At 38.1% G+C, this 26,786-nt stretch overlaps 2 protein-coding genes across 6 annotated transcripts in view; one reads left to right on the top strand and one right to left on the bottom strand.

The window, feature by feature from the left end:
* The window catches only part of LOC150104397 (NAD(P)H pyrophosphatase NUDT13, mitochondrial-like), a 581,172-nt gene that overhangs the window by 503,364 nt on the left and 51,022 nt on the right, over window positions 1–26,786 (bottom strand). For 4 of the 5 annotated variants that reach the window (XM_090396341.1, XM_090396343.1, XM_090396344.1 and 1 more), the window contains exon 2: window positions 17,699–17,836. The gene's annotated coding sequence lies outside the window, so the exon portion shown is untranslated. Of the gene's footprint in view, window positions 1–17,476; window positions 17,589–17,698; window positions 17,837–26,786 lie in introns of those variants that run through there. The other variant, XM_090396342.1, reaches the window with a different exon arrangement.
* The window catches only part of LOC150104398 (prolyl 4-hydroxylase subunit alpha-1-like), a 356,969-nt gene that overhangs the window by 309,451 nt on the left and 20,732 nt on the right, over window positions 1–26,786 (top strand). Inside the window, exon 11 of the mRNA XM_090396472.1 lies at window positions 2,775–2,843. Within this exon, the coding sequence (XP_090252598.1) occupies window positions 2,775–2,843 (69 nt within the window). The remainder of the gene's footprint in view (window positions 1–2,774; window positions 2,844–26,786) is intronic.

Here is a 26,786-nt window from a genome sequence, read left to right as displayed (position 1 = left end):
ACAAAAGACAAATTGGCACCTCTTTCATTAGCTAGTGTTTACCAGATACCTTGTGAATGTAATTTATCATACTTTAAACAAACATGCCATTCTGTGGGGAAAAAAAATGAAGGAATATCAGTATTATATCAAATACATGAAACCTCATAAGTCTGGTCAAGCACAAATAGCATTGACACTAAACATAATATCCAGTGGGATAAAGCTTGTCTTCTTCACAGATGCAAGTTTAAATATGAAAACCTTTCCAAAGAAAGTTACGAAGCCCTTTTACATAAGCTGAATTTGAATTGAAATGACCATCTTTCTCTCCCAAAAGTTGGGAGATTCTTATCTTAGGCACCATCAATGAAATAGTTTTTAAGAAGTATTTAATAATAATTTATTAATATTAATTTTTTACCACGTGGCAACAATTTTCATTGGTAATCCACCGATTGTTCTGTACTTTGTATTCCATTCCTTCAATTGTTTCTTCTACACTGATGATGTACTGTTACTTTCAGTGCAGAATATTTGTACCTTTAATTCATTAAAGTTATTATTGTTAGTTTGATACGTGTTAAGTTCAACTCAGAGAAAGTGCTCCTGAAGAGTTGACCAACAAAGAATTGGTCGAACTGGAGGAACAACATGTTGCCGAAGAGGAAGAATGAGAAAAGAGGAAAAAAAGAGAATCAAGGAGAGGTAGTTAAACAATTCACAATAAAGGGTCTTGCAGAAATGTTCTCTGCAGTTAGCGATGTTCTCAAAATGGTTGAAGACATGGACTCCAATTTTGAACGCTACTTATTAGCAGAAAGGAAAGTACATGATGTGTTTGCTTTCTATAAACGAATTCATGATGAAAAGAAGAGGAACAAGCAAAGCACATTGGACATTTTCTTCAAAAAAAAAACAAAGGTTACACCAAAAGAGCTGCAGCCTGGTCCTTCACATAAGGTAGGTAATGAAGATCTGATTGTGGAGGAAGATTTGGATGATTATTATTCTCCTGTTTTATAGTGGCAGTAAAGCACAGTACAGTTTTACAAGGTTTAAAAATTAAAATGACAGTGTCCTTATTACTTTTAAGTCCCTAACCCCTATAACTCTGTTGATTTAATGTATCGACTTATATCTGAACTGACTTACATCCTGCAGGATGGAACGGAATCCCGACATAAGTGGAGAGGTGACTGTAATCCAAAAACATGTAAAGAAAAAGTTTAATAATGTACTTTCATTAATAATGGATTCCAAAACTCTGACCTTGCCCTGTTGGCAAGGTCAGAGTTTTATTTGCTGGCTATTTTGGGGAGCTTCACAATGCTTGAAAATTATCAGAAAGAGACTCACAGATTCGAAATCATTTTTAATTTCAGAGATAAGGCTTGAATGTCTATCTCATACAATATTATCTCTGCACTTGATAAAAGTTGCTATACGAGCGTTATGTTGCAAAAGTATGAATTTGTATATTGCTGATAAAACATTAAAATTTATGCTCATGAACTAACAGATCAAAACACATTTTTAGGCAGTGAACTTAAAGATGCAATAATAGCTCACATAAAGACATCATATTCTGATGTTCTACAATATAATTTGATCTCAAGAAATTGAGTGAAAGATTATAGAATTATTAATAAAACCAGTAATGTATAATAACAAAGTTAATCATGAAGTTATTGAATATATTTATAATAAAAAAGAAACAGAAAATTTAAATGAAGCAGTTAGCAATTCCAAGACTGGGGATTCCAGAACTTCAGATACAGTTCCTTCAATGTAAGCTGAGTTATCAATTAAGGAAAAACTGAAGATCCAACACAAAGTGATAGATGTCTTTCACTACCAAGTGATATAACACTGCGATGCTTACTGGATTCATGAAGTGTCTTTACCATGTTTCATCTCTAGAGTAAGGTTTCCTGTTTCTCTCCCCCCCCCCCCCCACTTCTTCCTACAAGCAATGTGGGTAAGGGCATCTCTGTCCATACTGTCCTCACCATATGGAACTAGGGAGCCAGTGCCTCCTCCATTCAAGGATACAAGCAGAAAGTGGTCTCTGTAGGTCACTCAATTGTATTACCTGTTGGATGGCCTGAAAGAGACCAGTGAACCAGTTAAGAACACAGGACTGAATCTGCTGGTAACTCTTTGGGATTCTTACTGATCAACTGATGAATAATCTCTTTCACAAATTGGAACAGATGGGAACTGATATGGATACAGTTCAATGCAGAGGTTTGCTGACAGCTGGAAAAGAGAGGAACATGACTGAAATTTTAAACTTGGTAAAAATATTTTATAGGACTGATGCACAGGAAATTTTTCAGCACATGGCTAGGATAATACCAACCTGACCATGCGTAATCATTCCTGGAGACTGATCAGGAGTGTGATTTAAAAAGGTATAAGGCCTGGATTGTTTGCTTGGAGAATGTGATCGAGTGGAATTGATTGCAAATTCTGTTTTGAATGCTTTGTTGGTGAATGTGCTCACAGAGAGGTATGACAGATTTTATGTGGATAGTGCGAGTATTCTGCAATGTATTTTCAGACTCAATGGAGGTGCCCTTACATTGCAATAATAATATATATCAAATAAATTTATAAACATGAAAATAATGGATAATTAAAATAACATTTTTTTATTTCTTTGATTGTCGATTCAAACAATATGTATATGTACACACATATACCTTATTTGCTTAATAAGCCTAATTTAAATGATTTACTTAATTTGCATTTATACAATCCAATATTTATTTTTCTTTCTATTATGATAGATGAGTGATGTTGATGCTGGAGGAGCTACGGTTTTTCCTCTATTAGGTATCAGTGTGTGGCCACAAAGAGTAAGCTATTTAGCATATATTAGCAAAAATATAAAATTAGCATATTTTATATAACATAAAAAGCATACTTTTTTAGAGAGTTTTATTATTATTATTATTATTATGTGACACCACTAGGGAGTCCAAAGACTCATTGAGGGAGAGTGTAAGAGAGTGTGCCAACAGCATAGAACGATTGGTTTTGAATTATCAAAATTTGATTTCTGCAGTTACCCCTCACCAGTAATATGTGTCTTAAGCTTTCTCAAATCTCTGTATGTCATGTTCATAAGTGAGTATACAATATGTGAAAATTCTGCTTGTTATTGTAATCCCCACTACAGTAGCAATTTTTTCTATGCTGGCACAATATGTATTAGCACTGAGCTCAACCAAAAGTAACTACATTAACATTTAAAATACAGCTAAACATGTTAGCTCTGTTTTATATGATTTTTAATAGCTCTTCAAAACACACTGACTGAAACTAAACTAAACAAAAATATATCTGCATTTTAGTTTACAGTAAACTGCACTATAGTGCATGGGAAGTACTAAAGGAGTGTCTGAGGTAGGTAACGGTAGATAATGCATACCTGAGATTGGTAATGCATACCTCGAATCAGGAGAGTAAATCAAGTAAGAGTTAAATGGAGGAGGACACTGACGTGTAGAATATGGAAATTCTTGTTCCATTCTATAAGGCTTTGATTAGGCCACACATGGACTATTGTGCCCAGATTTGGTCGCCTGGTTTTCAGAAGGATGAAGAGATGTTGGAAAGGGTCCAAAGGCGACTAAGGTAGTTTCTGACCTCTGGAATGTCGAGTATGAGGAAAGATTGAAAAGATGTAATTTGCAGAGTCTAGTGGAGAGAAGGAAGAGGGTAGATACGATAGAGACCTACAAGTTGGTAAGGGGTTGTTATAAGATCAATGGTGGAGAAGTTCTACAGAGAATAGTGGGAGATCAGGGGAGAACCAGAGGTCATCCCTGGAAACTGTATAAAGAGGGTGTGAGTAGGGGAACTCTAGGTATATAGTCAGCCTTTGCCTCCTGCAAACACTTCTTAACTGCCTCCCATGCACTATAAACATCCAGCCCTTGCTGTTTTACATGACATGGCACTGAACCAATGAAACTCCTAAGCTTGTCATACTTACCAGCCCAATAATTCCACACGTACCCTGTCTTAATTATAAATTCCACACCTTTAGCCACTTCCCAAGTCAAGACCCTATGATCACTCTCACCAATTGGTGGCAACGTGGTCATATTCGTTACAGCCAAATTCACATGCAATTACTAGGTTAAGCACTCTCTGACCCGTAGTAGTTTCCATTACATGCTGTCACAGATAGTTATCCCTTAATAACTGCATGAAATCCAATTCCTTCCTCCCATGTGTCCTCTCCTCCTTCCAATCAATGCTACCATAGTTGAAATCTCCCATAATAATTACCCTCCTTCCACTCATTTCTTCTATTTGTTTATGCATACTATCTCCGCCATCTATTCCATCAACTGGTCTATAGCAGCACCCAATTGTATATTTTGTTTTGCTAGCCTGAATCTCACACCAAAACACCCCATTTTATTCTCCCTGTCACTCCTGAACACACTATACCCCTCATATTCAATCCCACTAGCTATATCATCTTCTGTCAGCCATATTTCACTAATGCCAATAACCTGTGGCCTGGAAGTGCCAACCAAGGCCAAAAATTCTTCCTTCTTGTTCCTAATACTTCTGGCATTAGTATACATGAATTACAGAAGTCTATTTATCCCATCCCTATTTTGATGCCTTATACTAACTATCCCATTCTGATTTGTTGTCCTTCATACTTGATCAGGCATATTACACACATTCATACACTCAACTGTCTCCCTAAAGTCTGCATATCTACTCCCCACCCCCAATAACTCTAGTTTCCCTGATTCCACACATCCATTTCCACTTCATTCAACAACACCTTTTCAAGTCTCCGTACACCAAATCCATTCAAATGCAAACCATTCATCTTATATAAATCCTTTTGCCCATCGAACTCACTCCACACATCCACAAATTCCACACCACTCCTCCTGCATAATCTGTGCATAAAGTCATTAGCAATTATGGCTCTCCTATACTCTTCACTATCATACCGTGGCAACAGACTCACCATCCTAACTTTCTCACTCTTCTCTTTTGCTACCTCAAGTAATTCCTTCAAATCCTCTCTCATAGCCATTTTGTCTCCTTTCAAATCATTCGTTCCTGCTACTACTATCAATTCTTTCACCCTCTGCTTCTGCACTCTAATAGACTCACATCCTTAATGTGCGCACCAGGTTTGTATGACTTCGTTAAACTCTTATCTAGAGAGTTTAATGAAGAATAAACTAGAGAATCTCTCTACAACATTCGCTCTGTCATTTTGTTTAGACTCACAATCATACTCTTATTTTTCTAATCATACCTTTGCCGTTTATTAGTTGGTACGCTCGGTAAACATTTTTGTCAATGCTCCGGGTGCCGATTTGCCCTGTGTGTTGCTCCGCGTAACCGTGCGATCTCACTCACTGCATCTGTCTCATCATTTTTACTATCCGTTAATCCATTCATTCATTCTGTATTTTTACCTTCATTCTCACTTTCCATACCACTCTCACAGCTATCTGGTACTATCTTGCAAATATTACTATTTTCTACATTCTGACTTTCAATAATGATATTCTCACGACCTGAAACACTTTAAATCTTCACATTCCTTACACTTTCTGCACACATTCACTCCACTATCGTTGTCTAACTAGACTACAACTGCTCTCCTCAAATCATACATCTCACAAACAGTACACTGAATAAAATCCTTTATATTAAAATTTTTGAACAAAGATGGCGATCTGGACACCATTGTATTCCTTCTTATGAGTGCCATGTGCACGCTATTAATCATATCTATCAAATTACTAATTGAAATAACTCAGAAAACACAAAAATCACACAGACACGCTAAGATACTGTTAGATCGTGAATGAGGCCTGCCTTTACTACACAAACACTCATTCGTGATCTAACAATGAAAGGAGCTTTAAACCAGAGAAAATACCTGTACTGCTGGTCAATATTGTATTGGAAAAGAAATAAGGAAGGGGGGGGATAAAGTAAAGTGTATTATATACTTGTATATTGAGTGTGAAGTGTATCATATAATTGTGTATTGAGTATCTAATTATTAAGTGTATATCCATTTTACTTATTGAAAGGGAAAGATTGTGAAATATTTAATATGTGTAATTTTAATAAAGGAAAATAATGTGTATAAATCTAAATAAAGGAATGGTATGTGTAAGCTACGGTAAACAAAGAAAACGTGATGACTAAGAACCTAAAGGGCATGACCTTGACAAGCCCATATTGGAACCGTACAAGCAAGCATTAGATAATTCTCTGAGAGGAGCTCTCATGGCTTTCCAATGAAGCAATTTGATGTGACCGTGAATGTAAGCTCCTTGGAAGAAAAAGGTGAATGATTGAAAGAAAGAGGGGAAAAAAAAGTGGGAGACAGAGAGTGAGGGACACGAGGTGAGAAAACAGGGAAGAAAAAGGAGGTAGGAAGTGAGGATGATCTCCGACCAGAAAGGGAAAGCTCGGGTATATGAAACCCGAACCGTGATGTTTCCTCTTGAAGGATCCAGAAATCCCAGACAAGCACCTCAGATGTTTCCAGCTAACGGCAAAATTTCAGTGTGTGTGAATCCATGAGATGGGAAGGAAAAGAATCTACAGTGTGAACAAGGATCCAACCAGGATGCACACGTGACTCACATGTAGTGATGCAGTGAAACAGTGAGCAGTTAGAAATGGTAAGGAATTTTGTCCTTTCTAAAGTTAAGTGAAAGCGCCGAAGGAAAACACGTTAGGCAGTGTCGCTAAGAGGAAAACTGAAACTAATTTATTTGTTAGAGTAGCTTTAGGAACATTGGACTAGTAGTCCGAAGAGTCATGTCAAGTGATTCTTGCTCAGTCCAGTATGCAAATGTTACCTTAGCTTTTTCCCTGAAATTTTGTCTAGATAGATTTGTATTAATTGCCCAAGTGCATGCCTATCTTAGAGAATGATAAATGTGTTAATTTGCGAGATTATCATGTGATATTGTTTGAATGTGGCTTACTCTAATTAAGATAACAGAAGAATTGATTATTTCTTGTTAAATGTAATTTTATTAGTGTAAAATAAAACTTTATGTTTTGTCATCTGAAATCCTGGTATTAAATTTGTGTTTGAGACCGACATTTGCCACTCACTAAACCACGAACTGTGATAAAGGGGAAAGAAAGATATAACCAAATAAGAAAGAGAAGGGAGCCACGGCTGCAACATTTTTGAGAGCCCCCGAACATATCTAAAGGTATAATAACTCTAACTGGCACAGTATAAATATAAATTTGTTAGGGTTTGTTACCCAGGGAAAACCTTACAATCCCTGACCACAGAGAAAGTAGTTATAAGACACATTAAGAATTGAGTAATATTAACACCCCAAAGTACGATCTAACAATACGAAAAGTAGACAATACTACGCAAGATTCAAGCAAATTTACCAATTATTACTTAAAATAATACTTATCTTTTCAGGAGCTCTCTACAAACACTACACACCATGTAGCCCTCTAGTGGTAATGACTAATAAACTGTTATTAAGCAGTTATTATATACTGCTGTTATTAACCCACTTCTGAATCTTAGTCCTCACCAACTTCTATAACACCTTAACAGCATTGCTAGACACACAGATTGGCCTATAATTTGTAGCCACAGTCTAATCCCCCCCCCCACTTTTTGAAGTGGAACAATTTTTTCCTACCTTCTACTCCTTTGGGACTTATCCTGTTGCAAGATTCATTATAAACAGGTGTGTCAAAGGTGGCATTAATTCCATAGAGCATTCTCTCAAGACACATGTTTACTCGACATTTACTTAATTCCTCACATTTCTTTCGATATGAGACCATCAGTTCCAGCTTTTCATGCTAGCTTGGACATCTTTGCCATCACGATGTTGAAACACACTGATAAACTGATCACTGAATACTTCAATTATATCCTCTGCAGTGGTTACTAATCTGCCATTGTCATCAACTAGCATCATCAAAAAAACTAGAAATCACTAGGTTTTTTTTTTCCCAGCTTGATTGGCTGGTCTCTTCTCATACTACACTTTTGTTGTGTTTAGCAACTGAGCCACCTTCCTGGCGTGCTCTTTGTGCTCTTCATGCAACTAATCATTGCCAATATATTTCGGTAATGATCAGTTGCATCAGTTCATCTTGTATTCCCTCCATAGTGCCTTCTTCCTCTTCAGGATTTCATGCTTAAACTCATCATTCATTCATTTTACTCCTACCTTGTTTAGCCTTTTTGCTTTAGGAATACACTCAGTTCACTGCTGCTATTAAATAGTTCTTGAACCAATGCCCAATCTGTCTCCTTCCCATTCAACTCCTCATTCCACGCTATATCTCCCAGTTGTTTCCTAAAGCAAAAAGGCTAAACAAGGTAGGCTAAACAAGGTAGTTAGTATGTTACCCAGGGTAACATACTAACCAGTCCTGTAGTTCCACATATATCCCTTCTTTATAGAAGCTCTCATAACTAGCTGCTAACCCATGTAATCACTTCATGGTCAGTCTCACCAAAGGGAGGAAGATTAGACACTTCATTCACAATCATATACTCTGATGGTATAACCAGATTTAAGACTCTTAACAATCATGTGCTCTCCGTTACATGTTGCATAAGATTGGCCTGGTTGGCAAAGTGGTTAGCGTATCTGCTCTTCGGTCAAAAGGCTGCAGGTTCGAATCCCACATGGGCATGGATATTTGTGAAAGTACTAGTGGTGGTAGTTGGTGTTGGATAAAGGTTAGTGGAGTAGTGAGACGAAGAGTTGTAGAGTAGATGTCCTCCCTCGATGAGTCTTGGGACTCCCTGGAGGTGTGATATAATGATAATAATTAAGAACTTAAGAAATTCATTTTCCTTATTCCGTGATGTTATCTCTTTATTTCAGTCAATATTGACAGAATTTAAATTATCCATAATGATCACTAAGCCATATTGTCTATACATTTGTCTCCACCTTCCACATTCCTTGGCCTGTAGCAACACCCCACCAAATATTTCATCCTATAATCTCCATTTCATGCCACACTGCTTCAAAACCACTTCCACTTTTTCCCCTTATATTTCAACCTCATAACACCTCTACTATCATCAGCAGCATTTCTCCCTTCCTTCTTGCCTTTCCTGTCTTCACAAAAAAACATCTTATCTTTCCATTTTTATTCACATCAAGATGTCATTCTCATCCAACCATGTTTCACTTATTCCAACTATTTTTGGGCACGTAAACTCAATCAATGCAACGATTTCACCTCTCTTATTTGTGATACTCCTGGCAATCGTAAACAAGCATAACAATTCATTTCTTAGTCTATGATCAGTCTTATTCATGCTGCTCCCACCTGTGACTTTTCACTTTGCACCTGTCTGTTCACCTCTTCCCCATATATTATTATTTTTTTTTATTCACCTCCAGGGAGTTCAAAGACTCACTGAGAGAGGGCATCTATTCTACAGCTCTGTTTCCACCACTCACAATCCACCAGCTGACTGCAACTACACCAACGCTATCTACCGCTGACCACCACAGTTAGTATTTCCAAAGACAATTACAAACGTCCATGCCCATGGTGGGATTCGAACCCGCAGTCTCTTGACTGGAGAGTAGACATGCTAGCCACTCGGCCAGCCAGGCTGGCTCTCAGACTCAATCCCCCCATTTATTTCAGGTCATTTCATTCCTTTGCTGATCATCCACATACATACATTCATTACTACTTTCAGAATCCACTCTCCATACACCATCTCTCCCTGACTCCTTTGGCCCACCCCATTTCTCTGTCCAACTTGCATTACTGTTCTCATGTTCTCTTCTCTATTCACAACCACATTAGTCTCATGTCTTTCTCCCCTCCTGCTCTCTGACTTCCACTGATATCTTGTTTACATCACTCATTACACTTCCTTCTAACAGTACCCTTTTCAAATGACTCACTCCAAAACCATTCAGTGCAGTCAATCTCGTCACACATTTCTGCTAACATTCTATTCATGATTGCTCAACTTCACAAAGTGGTGGGATAAGACAGAAGCTACAAATTCTAGGTTCATCTGTGTATCTGCCATTGTTGTTAAGATGTTAAAGAAGTTGGTGAGGAACAGGATTCAGAAGTTGGTTGATGATAGCAGTGTTCTTTATGGTGGTCAACATGGGCTTGTTAAGGGGGGGGGGATCAAGTTTCTGCAATCTGCTTACAACAAGGTGACAAATTCACTTCATAAAGGAGATGCATATACAGCAGTATACTTTGATTTTTCAAAGGTCTTTGATAGACTGCTATATGTCAAGCTCAACTGAAACAGACATAGAAAGTTTGATAGCTGTTTGGCTGTCAGACAGGTATCAGCAGGTTGTGTATGAAGGAGTGGTAACCCAAAAGAGGAAGGTTACTAGTGGTGTGCTACATGGATATTTTTTGAAACATTATAGTTTAACTTATATTTTAATGACATTGGGACTGGCTTAAATGGAGATGTACAGCTGCTTGCCAGTGATGCAAAATTGGAAAGTGCTGTGATTAGTAGAGAAGATGTTGTGGTCTTGTAGGAGGATCTGAATAGACTATTTTGAGTGGGTAAATCTATTGAACTATCAGTTTAGTTAGGAGTGATGGTGAACAAAGACGAAGTTTAGGGGTCATGTTGCTGAAACTGTAAGAACATCCCAATGAATTATTTCAGTAATGAGGACACTGGCATGCAGAAGCAGAGATTACAGATCCCTTGTATAAGGCATTGACCAGGCCAACATATGGGCTACTGTATACAAATTTAGTCACCTGGTTTTCAGAGGAATTTTAGTAGAACAAGGTATGTATTGAAGAGGGTTCAGTTTACTAAGTTAATGTAAGGTCTATGGGATGTCAGATACGAGGAGAGATTGAGGGAATGCAACTTACAGAGCCTTGAGAATAGAAGAAACGGGGATATAACTGAGATATAAGTTGGTGAGGGATTATTAGCATATTAATGTGGAGAAGATTTTTTATATAGCAGAGGAAGACAAGGTAGAACTAGAGGCCATTCCTGGAATCTGTATAAGGAGTGAGCAGGGTTGTGAGAAGCAGGTTCTTTGCATGGAGAGTGATTGGTGAGTGGAATGCATTTCCTGAAAGTGTAGTGAGTGGAGAATCTATGGATGGGTTTAAGACATCATTTAAAAACCTTTTTCATGAGAAGGTATAGACCTCCCACAATGAGCAGCTTGACTCCATGGTGGTCAGATATTAATAATAATAAAATAATGTCAATAAATATATCTGTGAATTTCAGTTTAATGTTTAAGTTATTTAATGTCCTTTGATGATGATACAACTTTGTAGACTCATTAATTTCAGGTGTGTTGCCCTCAGAACTCAAAGGATTGGTCATCCCTATTATAGGCAAATCAGTGTCTCAAGAGTGGCAATTAAGGTATTGAAGAAACTAGTTAAAGGCAAAATTCAGGAATGGATAGACAAGAACATAATACTTTGGAGGGAGGGGGGGGGAGTGGTACAATTTTGAAGTGTAAGTTCTGCATTATAATTTACTAACCTTCTATAACGAAGTGAAAAGTGAGATGAATAAAGAAAATGGCTGCACACCATATTGCTTAGACTTCACAAAGGCATTTGACAGAATGGCAGATGAAAAGCTACCACATAAACTAGATCAATCAGAGATGGATATGAAGCTGACAACATGAATAAGATGGTGGTTAATTGTAGAATATCAAAGTGTAGTATACTGTGAACAGAATCAAAGAAAAAGAAAGTAACCAGTGGAAAGCCACATTTAATAAATTGACAGTATAGGCAAAGGATTATGGTCACCAGTTCAATGTGCAAATATCTGAAAGTATTACAAGCTGTGTATTACACTGATGTGCGATACAACAGATTGATAGAGCTAGGGATTTTGAAGGAGCATGATAGTATGCTGGAGTTTAAAAGAACCTATACAAATACAGTATGAAAAATATACCTAAATGAAGCCTAACCCAATTGACAGTTCTGAACTTCATGCAAGTTTCAAAATATGCAATGATCATATACCATATCAGTCAAAGTAAAAAAATTAAATAAACACTATATATAACTTCACAAAGTCAATGAAAGATTATTAATGTGAGACCTCCATTGAGTTAAAAAGACCGTAGGCGTAGGAAGTCCCTACTGTCATACATGATGCTCATCAAACAAAACCTTAAACTTTAAACTCATTCAATGATGTCACACTAACCATTCTTAGGCAACAAATTTCACTCACCATCCACTCTTCATGCAAAAAATCTGCATTCATCCTCCTCATCTTCCTCACACATCCTCATAAGCTTTCAGGATGGCCTCTTGTTTTATCCTTCTCTCTCTCTCCATTGTGTGAAAAATTTCTTCCACATTTGGATTAATGTGGAAGAAAGAACATGTAAATTGGTAAGGGATTGCACTGGACTGTAGCAATCCCTTATCAACTTATATGTTTCAATAATATCTCTCCTCTCCTCTTGCTTATTTATAAGTCTCATCAAATGGAATTCCTTTAATCAGTCTTCATGACCTACATTCTACAGACCAGAAATTACCACAATCAGTTTCCTGGATCTTTTTTAATAGATCTTCCTCATCCCCATGTAAATCGAGTGACCATAACTGCACAAAAGAGATTTAATCACCTGGTTGGAATCAAAATATGGAATGAAATTCCAAGCTTCCTATATTTTTGATCCAGAGGAGACCGAACTATTGGCTAAAAAAGCATTATGTATGTGGTTTTAAGTTCAGTTATGAATGTATTATCATCAGACCAAATTAAATTAGCACTGTTGACTACAGTTTCCATGATGCCAAACTACTGAGAGGAGTGGTGGTGTAATTCTTGGTGGATATATCTGCTCGGGGTTTTCTGTGGACAGAGAATGCTAGAGCATCATTTAGTTAGCATGTAATAATGGTATCTAGGAAGGATAGACAGTTTTTTTTTCCTGAAGTGCTAGAGTTGATGGTTTTAATAGGTACGAATGGCTTGACAGAGGACAAACAGTACGTCAGAATGGATATTAGGAGGCTGCTTAGATGTGATAAAAGAGAATAGTGTGACAGGAAGGAAGTAAGCGTGTTGCCTAGGTTGACTGTGGCAAGATGAGGCAGAGAGTAAGGATTATGAATGATATGTTGCCTGAAATGTGAGAGGAGTACAGTTTATTAACGTGTGGAATGAGTTTGAAGGACGAAGTGAACTATATAAGAGAGAGAGAGAGATGGACTGCATTTGAGTGGTTATAGTATGAGTCGCTTAGAGAGACTGTTGCTGGAAGGTAGAGAAGTGAGTACAGAGAATGAATCAGATTAAGTGGGAAGTGATGTGGAATAGCAGGAGAGATTGAAGAGGTGGTTATGAATGAAGAAGTGAGTGGCATGAGTATGGAAAATGAGGGAATGGGTGTGCAAGAGGAACAGAGAAACAGGGAGACTAAGGGTGGACAGGGTTACACAGCGTCAGAAAGGTGGATGCTCCAAGAGGATGTGAGAGGATGTGTACACAGGAAAGGAATGGGATGACCAGGGATCGAGAGAAAACAGTTGGAATTGAAGAGGGTTCTAAAATGAATAAGCAGAAATGGTCCCAGTTTAGCATAGAGAGATCACATCGAATGAGTGGTATCAGTGAACTAGCTGTAGATCCAGTAAAGAGCTGTTGTGTTTATATACAAATGCTAGAAGTGTAAGAAACAAGGCATATGAAATGGTTGCACTAATTCAGTCGTTCACCCAAAAATTGTTGGAATAAGTGAGATATGGTTAGATGAGGAAGACATCCTGACAGGAATAGAGATGGAGAGTATGATGTGTTTCATGAGGACAGAAGGGGTAAAAGGGGGGGGGGGGGAGTGCTTTTGATGATAGAGAAAGAGTTATGTCCATACGGAGTAGAGATGCAAGAGGGAAATGGTGCCAGTGGTTTTGAGGCAGTATGGTGTGAGATAGAGGTGAATGAAATGAAATGAAATACTTGGTTGGATGTTGTTATAGACCAGGTAATATAGATGGTGGTGACTATGAAATGTATAATCAAATTAGCCAAGCAAATAAGAATCATTATGGGTGATTTTAATTATGGCAATATAGACTGGAATGATGAGATAGCAACTGGAAGTAAAGAAAATGAGTTTCTTGAGTTTTTAGGGATAACTACTGCAGAATGTATGTAACAGAGGGCACATGAGGACTGAGGGTCTTGGATTTGGTCATCTCATCAGAGCATATAATTGTGAGGTGTCAAATCACCCACCAATTGGTAAGATTGACCATGAGGTGATTACCTGAGTGGTTGCCAGCAGTGTCAGGACCTCTGTAAGAAAATGGTATATGTGGAACTACAAGGGGGAGGGGTGATTATGAAGAGCTCAGGAGACAGCTTGCAGGTGTAGCATGGAATGAGGAGTTAGCTGGAAAACAGATCAATGCAGCTTGGGGGGGGGGGGATCTTCAAGAACTATCTAGTAGATGCAATGTCTAAACGTATTCCAAGGGTGAGAAGGTTAAATAAGGTAGGTGTGAAATGGATGAATAAAGAGATTAAGCATATGATACAGAGTATAGGACATTATGGAGGCAGCATAATGGAATTAACCAGTTCCATGAGGATTACAAGAACCAGGCAAGGTGGATGACTTTGTTGGAAAGGATGGGAAAAGTGAAATATGAACAGCAGTTAGCTAGTGAAGCCAAAAAGAATCCTAAGGAGTTCTTTTGATATGTAGCCAGCAAAAGAAAGAATGATTATGGAAGGATGACACTGATTGGAGAAAATGGTATAAAGACAGCTGTTGCAGGTGTGGTGGAGATACTTAATGAGCAGTTCATAAAGGTCTTTCAATCTTGTGAATGTGACTTCATGAAGAGATTGAGAACAGTTGATAACGGGGAGGGTAGACTGACCGTAAGTGAGCAAAAGGTGTATAGGCAGTTGAGCAAACTAGATGTAAATAAGGCTGTGGGACTTGATAATATATCACCACGTATTCTGAAGGAATGTGCCAGGGAGTTGACGACGGTCTTGACATTATTTTTAATACGAGTCTTGCAGTCAAATTCCTAAGGAGTGGAAGGAGGGCAAGATTGTGCTACTTCATAAAGGAGGCAAAAGAACTCAAGCATCAAACTACAGGCCTGTCTGTGTGTCGGGTGATGTTGGAGAAGCTTGTGAGAACTAGGATCCAGAATTGGGTTGACAACAATGGTATTATCTTTGATGAACAGCATGGATTTGCTAAAGGGAGGTCATGTCGTAGTAATCTACTTACTTATTACAATAAGTTAAGTTGCAGTAAAGTTGCTTAACTAGAACTACAAGGAAGCAGTCACCAAAAAGGTGGCTGCTTCCTTGGATAGAGGAGAAGGATACACAGTAATATATTTAGATTTTGCAAAGGCTTTTGATAGATTACCGCATAAGTTGTTAGTCAAACTAGAGTGGATGGGGTTGAATATCAGATTGGTACACTGGATTGGAGACTGGCTATCTCATAGGTTATCAACAAGTTTTGGATATGGGAGAGTGATAACCAGGAAAAGGAAAGTCACTAGTGGTGTGCCTCAGGGTCTGTTTTAGGGAACTTACTGTTTAACTTGTATATTAATGATATTGGAGACGATTTGGATGGAGATATTCAGTTGTTTTGAAGATGATGCAAAGTTGATGAAGAGTAGAGAAGATGTGGCCTTACAAGAAGACTTTAAGAAATTGAGTGATTGGGCACAGGAATGGAGATGCGAGTTCAATGTTGGAAAATGTAAGGTTGTGAAATTTGGGAAACAAAGATTTGATGCAGAATTTATGCTTGGTGAGGATATATTGTCGGAGGTTTAGGAAATAAGAGATCTTGTGATGATAGTGGATAAGGATCTGAAATTTAGGGGACACAGTCAAAATTGTGAAGACAACACCAAGGCTTCTGGGAACGATTTGGAGGACACTGACTTATAGAAGTAGGAAGATTTGTGTTTCATTGTAGAAGGCTTTGATTAGGCCACACATGAACTATTGTGCCCAGATTTGGTCACCTGGTTTTCAGAAGGATGAAGAGATGTTGGAAAGGGTCCAGAGGTGAATGACTAAAGCAGTTTCTAACCTCTTAAATGTCAAGTATGAGGAAAGATTGAGAAGATGCCATTTACAGAGTCTGGTGGATAGGAGGAAGAAGGGAGATATGATAGAGACCTACAAGTTAGTAAGGGGTTGTTATAGGAGCAATGTTGGATAGGTTCTACAGAAAACAGTGGGAGATCAGGGAAGAACCAGAGGTCATCCCTGGAAACTGTATAAAGAGGGTGTGAGTAGGAGAGTGAGAAGCAAGTTTTTTTCATGCAGAGTTGTGAGCGATTGGAATGGCTTGCCTGAGAGTGTGGGGTCTGCAGAGAATTTGAGTATGTTTAAAGCACGGTATGATGAACTGTGTATATGATAAAAGGACCTCCGAGATGAGTCTTTGACTCGATGGGGTCTTGGGTAATAATAATGATAATAATAACGTCAGGATGTTGGCTGTTCAGATGTGTTATAAATGGATGCAGTGTGTTGGGGCTATGCAAAATACATAATCAAAATAATATAGCATTGCAAAACAGCAGGTTTATGTGGGGTGAAGTTTAGCGCTTTCTTTCTTCAAATGTCTCCATAATAAAGTTGGCCAGGAGTGGAGAAAGTGGAGGGCTTGTGTATACCATCTATTTCTATACCGAATTTTCCTTGTTAAACAAGAAAGTCTAAGTTGATGGTGAACTGAACTAAGGCTAGGATATCAGGAGAAAATTCAGATGGATTTAGTTCAATAGGTGTCTAGAAGTAGAATATTAGTGAACAAGGAGGAATTTTACTGATATTCAGATAAAAAGTAATCACAAATTTCTCAAAAATGTTGTCTTCTTGAGACACAGAGGAGCAAGTGAATTTCAAAACTTTCACCACTTTCTCCACTCCTCATTAACTTTGTTTTGAAGAAAGACATCTCACAAATCTACTGTTGCACTCTGCTATGCATGCTATGTGTTTTCCATTTGGCCACACCACTCTGAATATCACCGTAGAACAATTGGAAGAACAACGGAACATTGCGCCCTTCAATTGGAAAAGACCTGGGTTCAATTCTCGTCATGATGAGGGGAATCCTTATATGGGCTTTTTCAGTTGAAGGCGAGTTAGCCGATCTCATACGATGGTAGCAGGGTTTTTCTCCTGGAAACTGGTTTTTTCATCCCTTGTACAGACAAAAATACTATTGTTGGTGATGATGGGCGATAGATGGTGTTGATGGTGGTAGTGTCATAGTTGGAGAATTAAGTAGCAGTGGAGAGGATGAGATGTATTTAGCGAAGAAGAGTAATGTGCCCTCCCATGATGAGCCCTTAGACTCCTTGGATGTGTCACGTAGTAGTAATAATATCTTTTTAACATATATGAAAAGCCAACATCCAATTCATTTCAGAAACAGAAACTTACGCATCCCTATAATTCTCTTATTACTGAGAACCTTCAGACTCAAACAGATACATCCATTAACTGTCACACCACCAACCCTCCTAGCAGTGTGGCTTCAAAAAAACTTTAGTTAGCAAAGCAATAGCTTCAACCCTCACCTGATCAAAAATACCTATTCTAGTCAGAAATATTGTTATAACTTGAGCAGTGCATAAACCTTTAATCTATCAGTAAATCACTTACAGCTTTCAGCACATACAAAGCACATGTATATTGTACATGCAGCAGCACTCAATGTTCAAAATGTCCTCTTTTGCATTCACGCACACCTGAAGTTTGTGAGCAGGCCCAGCACAAGGCAGAATGGGCTGATGCCACAGGCTGAAAAGTAAAAGGGCAGAAAAACTTAGAGTTTATGTTACAATTATAATGGAGGCAGAAAAAATTTTTAAAAAAAATTTAAATTGGATATATCACATATTTAAAAAATATTAAATTTATATATACATATTTATAAAGATAATTATATTTTATTCTAGTTGTATAAGCTCCAAATAATTATTTTCATTTTGCTAATCCCTGGGACCAGCACTGTCCACAGGGTGTGGCATAGAGGCAGCCTCTATGGCTGCCTTAATAAGGGCGCTCGTTCAGCCATATTATGGCAACAAGATATTTTATAAAAATACAGCATTTAGTTTACCAAATAAAAAAGGTGCCATTTCCCATTGACAGTTAAATATGTGCTTATTATATTTTATTAATAAAACAATTATAGTCATACATACTAAAACTAAACATTTTAGAACCACTTATTAGATACTTAAGGAAACAACCCATCAAGTATCATACGATGTGAATTTCATAAACTTTTATAGTCTATATATATATATATATATATTAAATTATATTATGCATGAATTCTCCTACTCAAATTGTGAGTCACTGTTCCCTCAACTTTCATGTTGGAGCGATAACTTCTGATTTCACACTGAGGAAACAATCTGTTGAATTGCTCACTGAATACCTCGACTATGTCCTCTGCTGCAGTTACTAATCTCCCACTTTCATCCATTAACATCTTACCATAATCGTTCTTATTTCTACTTGCAACATACCAAAAGAATTCACAAGGGTTTTTTTTGGCCTGATTTGCTCTCTGCTCATACTACACTTTTGTTGTTCTTACCAACTAAGTCACTCTCCTAGCCTGCTCTTTATACTCTTAGTGCAGCTGATTATTACAATTATTCATCTCATGCTGCCTCCAAAGTGCCTTCTTCCAAATTTCATACTTACTTCCCTCATTCATTGATTTTACACTTACTTTATTCAGCCTTTTGAACTCCGGAATATATTCACACATTGATGCTGTATGTATTTCTTTGTCAGTTCCTAAGCAACATTTATTTCCTTACTACTCAATTTCTCATCCCATGCTATAGCTTCAAGCTGTCTCCTAAGCTTGTCATAGTCACTATCCATGTACTTCTGCATATATCCTATCCTCCAGAAGTCTTCATATGGCTAGCCACAACCCAGTCCAAAATTCCAGTCAAAGAAAATGATGAACAAGAGTGTGGCTCAATCCATGAACTAAGACCCAAGCACTCATTTATTTGATATCAGAGATAGTTTGAAAAGATACAGTTGTTTACTGATGAAACAATGTTCAGAAGGATCATATGTGGTGTTTCTTTAGGAGAATTTGAATAGAGACATGCTATTACTTTGGAACCCCAGTTTGAATATCAATTTTCGGTGCTGCTAAGTGTCAGGTTTTTCTATTCTCACTTAATTTGGGGTGAAAGATGGCATATTTGAGGGAAGATTACATTTGTATAAGAGGGATGGCCTATGCCTGAATGCGTTTTTATCAAACATCTTGAAAAATTAATTACTGGTATGAGACCTAACATGGAGAGTAAGGAAAACTAAATTATAATGGGAGGAATGGTGAGAATATCAGTGTAAGAGCTACAATATTATATAACTGTACTAATAACAGGAATGGGCATTATCATGAAATGATTATGAAGAGAGAATGATTTCGACTGTGTTCGTCCAGTTCAGACCAATCAAACGTGGGCAAAGATGTCTACATGTATAAGACACTACACAAGAATAGAGATCTGCAAGTTGCCCAACTGTGTCACACAGACTGCAGTCAAGAGTATACAAAAGAACATCTTCTTTCACTATGCCTTATCCCATGTTAAATGGGGTCGGCATGCACCGATCTTTAACCTTCCCCTTCCAAGTTCTCCGGTCCAGGGCGTCCTTCGGACTCCATCCTTTCTCCCTAAGATCCTCTGTCACCTTATCTCTCCACCTGAGCTTCGGCCTGCCTCTTTTCCTCCTTCCCTCCAACTCCATATACTCCACTCGTTTACCAACATACTCCTCACCCTTCCTCTCTACATGTCCAAACCACCTCAGCCTACTTTCTTGTATATTCTTGCCAATTGATCCCACCTTAACTATCCCTCTGATGTAGTCATTCCTTATCCTGTTCTTTGTCACACCAATCATCCATCTCAACATCCGCATCTCCGCTACCTCCATCTTCCTCTCCTGTGCCTTGGTTATAGGCCACATCTCCGCACCATGGAGCATCGCCAGCCTCACCACCATCTTATACAGCTTTCCTTTCCTCTTACAACTCACTCTTTCTCTTGTTGCACAGGACCCCACTCATCTTCCTCCAATTCATCCAACCGCATGTTATTCGGTGCTGTATTTCCTCATCCAAGTCACCATTCCTCTCAACAACTGACCCAAGGTACTTGAATTTCTTCCCTAAAATTAGCCTTTCACCCTGGAGTCGTATGACCATATCCTTGTCACTCCCCATTGACATATATTCAGTCTTCCCCCAGTTAATTCTCATGCCTCTCTCCTCCAATGCCTTTCTTCACTCTTCCAGGGTATTTTCAAGCTTCTCTCGGGATGATTCGCATAGAATAATGTTGTTGGCAAACAGCATGCTCCATGGTGCCTCCTTCTTGACATCCTCCACTAGTACATCCATGAGCAGGTCAAAGAGGTAGGGGCTCAGAGCTGACCCTTGGTGTAGCTCTATGACAATGGGGAACTCTTCTGTCATGCCGACACTAGACCTGACCTGAGTTTCTGTTCCCTCATACATCTCCTTCACCAACCTCACATACTTCTCCGACATCCCCTTCTTTCTCATACACCTCCATACCTCCTGCCTGGCCACTCTGTCGTATGCCTTTTCCAGGTCTATAAACACCATGTGCAGATCCACTTGCATCTCTCTATATTTCTCCATCAATCGCCTTATCGCAAATATCGCATCCTTTGTCCCTCTTCCTGGCATAAATCCAAACTGCTCCTCACCAATTTTCGTTTCCTGCCATTCTTACAAAAGAACATGCAGGTAGATTATTATGTCTATACACAAATGCTATGAGTATGAGAAGCAAAAGGGGTAGAGCTTGTTACCTTGGTCGATAGGTTGGAACCTCAGACTGCAGGCATTAGTGAGACCTGGTTATCAGAACCAGATATACTAACAGGTACTGAGTATAAAGGGACCAGTATTTTTAGGAAGGATAGCAGAGGAAGGAAGCGGGGCATGCCACTAATGATATCAGATCACTTAAATCCAGTTAGAGTTGAGACCTATGATTGTAGTACTAGTAATAGTATTTCGTGTGGCAGTGAATTTGAAACCATCTGGTGTGAGGTGGAATCTAATAAGATTAAGTACATAGCGAGGTGTTGTTACAGACCTAGTGGACCAGTTGCTAGTGATGAAGAAATGCATCACTAAATAGAGATGATGACAAAAAGAGTAATCATAATGAGAGACTTTAATTGTCCAAATATTGATTGGGTAGCAGTAAAATCTCATGAGAAGAATGAAACTGAATTTATTGAGCTGTTGCAGGACTAACACAGTTGAAATCGTTCTCTATTCATAATCATTTCATGATAATGCCCAAGCAGCATGTGAAAGAAGGAACTTGAGGTCAAAGAGTGTTAAATTTCATTAGAGTGTCAGAGGGTCTTTCAGTTAAAGAAAACTATTCTGCCTCTGATTGGCGACCGTGCAGAGATCATGCAGCACTCACTTGGGAAGTGACGAAGTTTGTGAATAATTCATTCAGAAAAGGTTACATGCTGAACTACAAAGCAGGAAGTTATGACCAACTGAGGAGTATACCGATTCTGCAGAATGGTATCAGTTGCTGGATGGGAATAATATTGACATTGCATGGGAAGCGTTTAAAAAAATAATTAAATGATGCAATATCAGAAATTGTGTCCCAAGAATTCTAAGAATAAATAGGGTAGGAGTCAAATGGATGCATAATCTTATTAAGTAAGAGATTCGTAAGAAGTAGATGATGTGGAAGTAATACTGTGTGCCTAAGTATTATAAGCACCAGGCTAGAATAGTCATAACTGTTGTATGGAAAGCTACGTCTAAGCATGAAAAGAAACTGGTTCTGCAAGGTAAAGAAAACCCACTAGAATTCTATCGAGCTGCAAGAAAAACAAAGAATGAATATGAAAAAATAACTCTTCTGAATCTATATGGTGTGAGGGTGACAGATGCAGAAGAGGTTGTTCAACTAATGAGTGCCTATTTTGCTAAAAGCTACCAACCTGGTGTATGCAACATTGAGTTCACTGCTACCTCTTCACTGAATGAAGAAACTCAGGTGTATAAAGTGGAGATATTAAAGCTGTTGCACAAACTGAATAACAATTCATCAATAGGGACTGATGGAATATCAGCATAGGAGCTAAAAGAGCGTTCAGCTGAACTGGCAATTCCTTTGACCAGGATATATAATTTGAGTGTCAGAACAGGGTAGATTCTGCAGGAATGGAAAGAATGTATGGTAATCCCTTTGCACAAAGGTGGTGCAAAGACCAATATATACAATTATTCATCAATCAGTATATCAAGAGCGGCAGTGAAGATTTTGGAAAAATTGGTTAGGGCTCACATTCAGAAATGGATTGACAGTGAATCTCTGCTTTGCAATGACAGTGAATCTCTGTTTTTAGCAACTTGCTCACATTCTCTAATAAAGTTACCATTGAACCAGACAAGGAAAATGAATACATACACCATTATACTTTTAGATTTGGTAAGGCTTTTGACAGAATACAGTATGGAAGACTGTTGCATAAATTGGAGAATATCGGTTTGGATTATAAAATATTAGTGTGGATAACAGGATTGCTGACTAACATATCAAAAAGTGGTACATAGGGGATGTGAGTATGCAAGATTTAAAGTAAATAGTGCTGTACCACAATGATCAGTTCATGGTCCACTGTTATTCAAAATAATCAAATCAAATAATAGGCAACATACGGCTATTTGCTGTGCAATACTTGCAGAATGATTTCAAATCTATCATAGGCTGGAATTGTGGGCATGGGAAAATGGATGTCAGTTCAATGACAGTAAATGCAAAGTCATGCACTTTGCCATGAATAGATAACAAATTGTAAGTGGAGATTTCTGTGGTTTAGAAGTTCATAAGGCATATTCCGTTAATTGGACCACATTTCTTTTATTAAGCTAAAAGCACAAAGAAATAAAACCCGACAAGTTTCGTAAGTCGTTTGACTTACATCTTCAGGGGTAAAAGGTAACTGAAAGTTAAAACAACAAAAAATAGAAATTAATAGTTCATTTTATAAACAGTCAGTTGTAGCCATCTGACTGTTTATAAAATTAAAAAATCAGAATGCAGATTCAAAGCAGTGCTAAGTTTAAACAATGCTGGATGATGCCACGTTCTGTTGTTCACGATCATAATGTCCGAGGTCTGACTGAGGTATATTTTTTTTTTATCAAAGCAGACCAAACTTGGTGTAGATTTAAGCCTTGGTTTTTATTGCATTGTGTTGGAATTCTAAGCATGTTTGCAGCTTCTTTAAATTTCCTTATGTAACAGTTTTTTTTCTATATAAGAAATGTTTGTTTTCTGCCAGAGTACATTGTGGCCAGTGGAAGTGGTATGGAAAGCTAGACCTGATTTGTGTTCTCTTCTTTTTTATTTATTATTATGAGCTGCTCCAGGGAGTCCTTAGACTCATCGAGGGAGACCCTAAACATCATGTCCACACAACTATACGACATTCTCACAGTATCTAGCATACCTTGCCTTGAACTCACTCACCGTCATAGCACCCACAACAGACTCTGGCAGCTTATTCCACTCATTTACCACTCTAAATTAAAGAACCCAGCTCTAACACCCCTGCTAACCACACACTTGCCCAGCTTCCATAGGTTTCCCCTAGTTCTCCCACCACCAGTCCTGATCTCAAAAATATCCTCTGAATTAATCCTATAGCAATAAATCCTGAAGAAACCCTTTAGCAATTTGAATGTCTCAATCATATCTCCCCTTTTCTGCCTATCAACTAATTTCTGCAACCCACAAGTCTTCAACTTGTTCTCATATGGTTCATTCCATAGACCTGCTATCATCTTAGTCACTCGCCTCTGGATCCTCTCCACCTCTTCCCCATCAAGAAGGAACCTAGGTGACCAAATATGGGCACAGTAGTTGAGATGTGGTCTTATCAAGGCTCAGTACAGAGGTACAATAACTTGCTTGTGTCTGCTCGTCAATGTATTTTTCAACAACCAGGTGAGTTGATGAGCTGATTTAGCTACTTTTGCAATGTGCCCCCTAAACTTCATCTCCGTATTGACCAACACTCCCAAGTCCCTGGCCTCAATCTCCTGGAGTACAGTTCCACCAATGTGGTATACTGCTGCTAATCTTTTCACCCCAAAATGCATAACCTTACATTTTGTCACATTAAATTGACATCCATTCTCCTTAGCCCAGAACTCCAATCTATCCAAGTCGTCCTTGCAAGATTTTGACATCTTCTGCATTCACTATTGCCCTACCCAACTTTGCATCATCAGCAAACAAATGAACTGTTCCTCTTAGATCCTTCCCTATATCGTTAATGAACAAATTAAACAGCAGTGTTCCAAGAAGGAACCCTGCAGCACACCACTAGTCACAGGCTGTCTTTTGGACTCTACTCCTGAATAAACTACTCTTTGATATCTTTCCATCAATCACCCACCTATCGATCTCACCAACCCTATATCCATTCCCATATGTTGTAGTTTTTGGATTAGAATTCTATGTGGTATCCTGTCAAATGCCTTAGCCAGGTCCAGCAGTATCACTGTAAACCCATTACCTTTATCCAGTTCAGTCATCACTGTGTTATAAAAGTTGAGCAAGTTACTGAGGCATGATCTACCCTTCACAAAGCCATGCTGTACCTGTACAATATCTTATTTTCATCAATCCATTCCTGTATTTTTCCCTTGACTACTTTCTCCAAGACCTCGACAACGACTCCTGATATGCTGATCAATCGGTAATTTGCAACCGTAGTCTTGGATCCTCCTTTATGCAGTGGAACTATTTTCCCCTCTTTCCACACCTTCGGGTCTAAACCAGATCCGAGACTCAGATTAAACAACATGGTAAAGGGCACTGATAATTCTTTAGCCACTTCATGCAAGACCCATGCCGGTATACCATCCAATCCCACAAATGTATTCACATTAAGGTTCTGTAATAGACTATTCACCTTCCCTTCATTCATCACAATTCCTGTATAAACTAATGGTTCCTTCATTTTTTCAATGCCACCACCAGGATGATATACTTTTGCAAAGTGCTCGCTCAGTAACTCCACTATATCAACTGATTCAGTGACCTCCTTACCATCGTCATTCCTTAAAATCATTTTGCTGTGTACAGTTTTTTGTCTTGCTTGCAACATATCGAAAGAACTGTTTGGGATTCTCTTTAGCTTGCATAACTAGTTTCCTTTCATAATCCGCTTTTGCTTTTTTTTTTTTACCACACTCGTTACCCTTCTGACCTGCACTTTATACAGTTTGTGTGCCTACAGGTCACCTCTTTCTTTAAATTCCCTCCACAGTTGTTTGTTTCTTTTTTTGCAGCTCAAGCTTAATGGTGTTATTCATCCATTTAACCCCTACTTGTTTTACTATTCGGACCCTAGGTATACAATCAGCCATAACCTCCTGTAAATGCTCCTTGACCACTTCCCATGCTCTATTGACATCCAGCACTTGCAGTTGTACATGCCATGGCACTGATCCAAGCAACCTCCTAAGCTTGTCATACTTGCCAGCACGGTAATTCCACATATACATCCTTTTGGTGTTCAGTCATGCATATTTCCCCAGATCTTCCTGTCTGTCCTACGTAGCAGATGACACAAGAACAATAAATTTTATAAACACCTGGTTTTTTTTTAAAGGATGATGTGGAGGTTTTGGGGGATATAGAAATCTTGAAATTTTTTCATCGGCAGAAAGGCTACTTTGATGTTATGTTTGTTTAGTAATTTAGCCATCTTGTCTGTAACATTCTTGATATATGGAAGCGTGATGCTGTTTTTGAAATCTTGTTTCTGTGGGATACTTGTAGAAGGTGTGTGGAGGATTTTTTTGATAGTCTTGGGTTCATAATGATTTTTTGAGGATCTGTGTTAAATATTCCAATTGGTCATTTCTCTGTTTTTCTGTGTTGGAAATATTATAAGCTCTGTCCCTCAGGGTTTTTATTAGACCTATTTTTTTTGCAAAGGGTGGTGGTGGTGGTGGTGTGAGGCTGCATTAAGAAATCTTCCTGTGTTGGTGGGTTTTCTATATATTGAGAAAGAAAGTTTATTATCTTTTTCATCGAATTCTAATAGGATGTAACGAAAAGAAGTTTTCTAAGTTCTTCTAGTTCTAAAGTAAATGTTATATTCTTATGTAAATTATTCAGGTAATTTTTGAAAGCAATGAGTTCATCTGTTGTTCCTGGCCAAATGATGAAAATGTCGTCTATATAGCATATCCAAATTTTTTTTTTTTTATGATAATTGATTAAAGCATTATTTTCAAAATGTTCCATAAATAGGTTAATTAAAGCCAGAGAGAAGGAAGAGCCCATAGCCATTCCTTCTTTTTGTTCCCAAAATTTGTCTTGATACATGAAAAAAGTATTATTTATACAATGTTTATAAAGCTCTACGATGTCCGGAGGAAAGAGGTCTTCAAGGAGATTCACAGTTTTGATTCTTGGAACATTTGTAAAAGGCTCATAATGTCCAAACTTGCTAAGATGTCTGAAGGTCCAATGTAAATATCTTTTACCTTCCAAATAAAATGTTTACTGTTCTTGATAACTAATGTCGTATTATATTGGTGAGATTATTTTAGAAGAAATTGAACAGGGATCTTAGAGTGTTAGTAGATAGCAAGTTAACTACTGAGGAC

The sequence above is a fragment of the Typopeltis vanoorti genome, chromosome 8, assembly GCF_054136105.1.
Source record: "Typopeltis vanoorti isolate ZY-2024b chromosome 8, IOZ_Tvanoo_1.0, whole genome shotgun sequence".
Taxonomy (NCBI): domain Eukaryota; kingdom Metazoa; phylum Arthropoda; class Arachnida; order Uropygi; family Thelyphonidae; genus Typopeltis; species Typopeltis vanoorti.
Note: the sequence above shows the minus strand (reverse complement) of the source record. Positions and strands in the feature narration are given on the sequence as shown.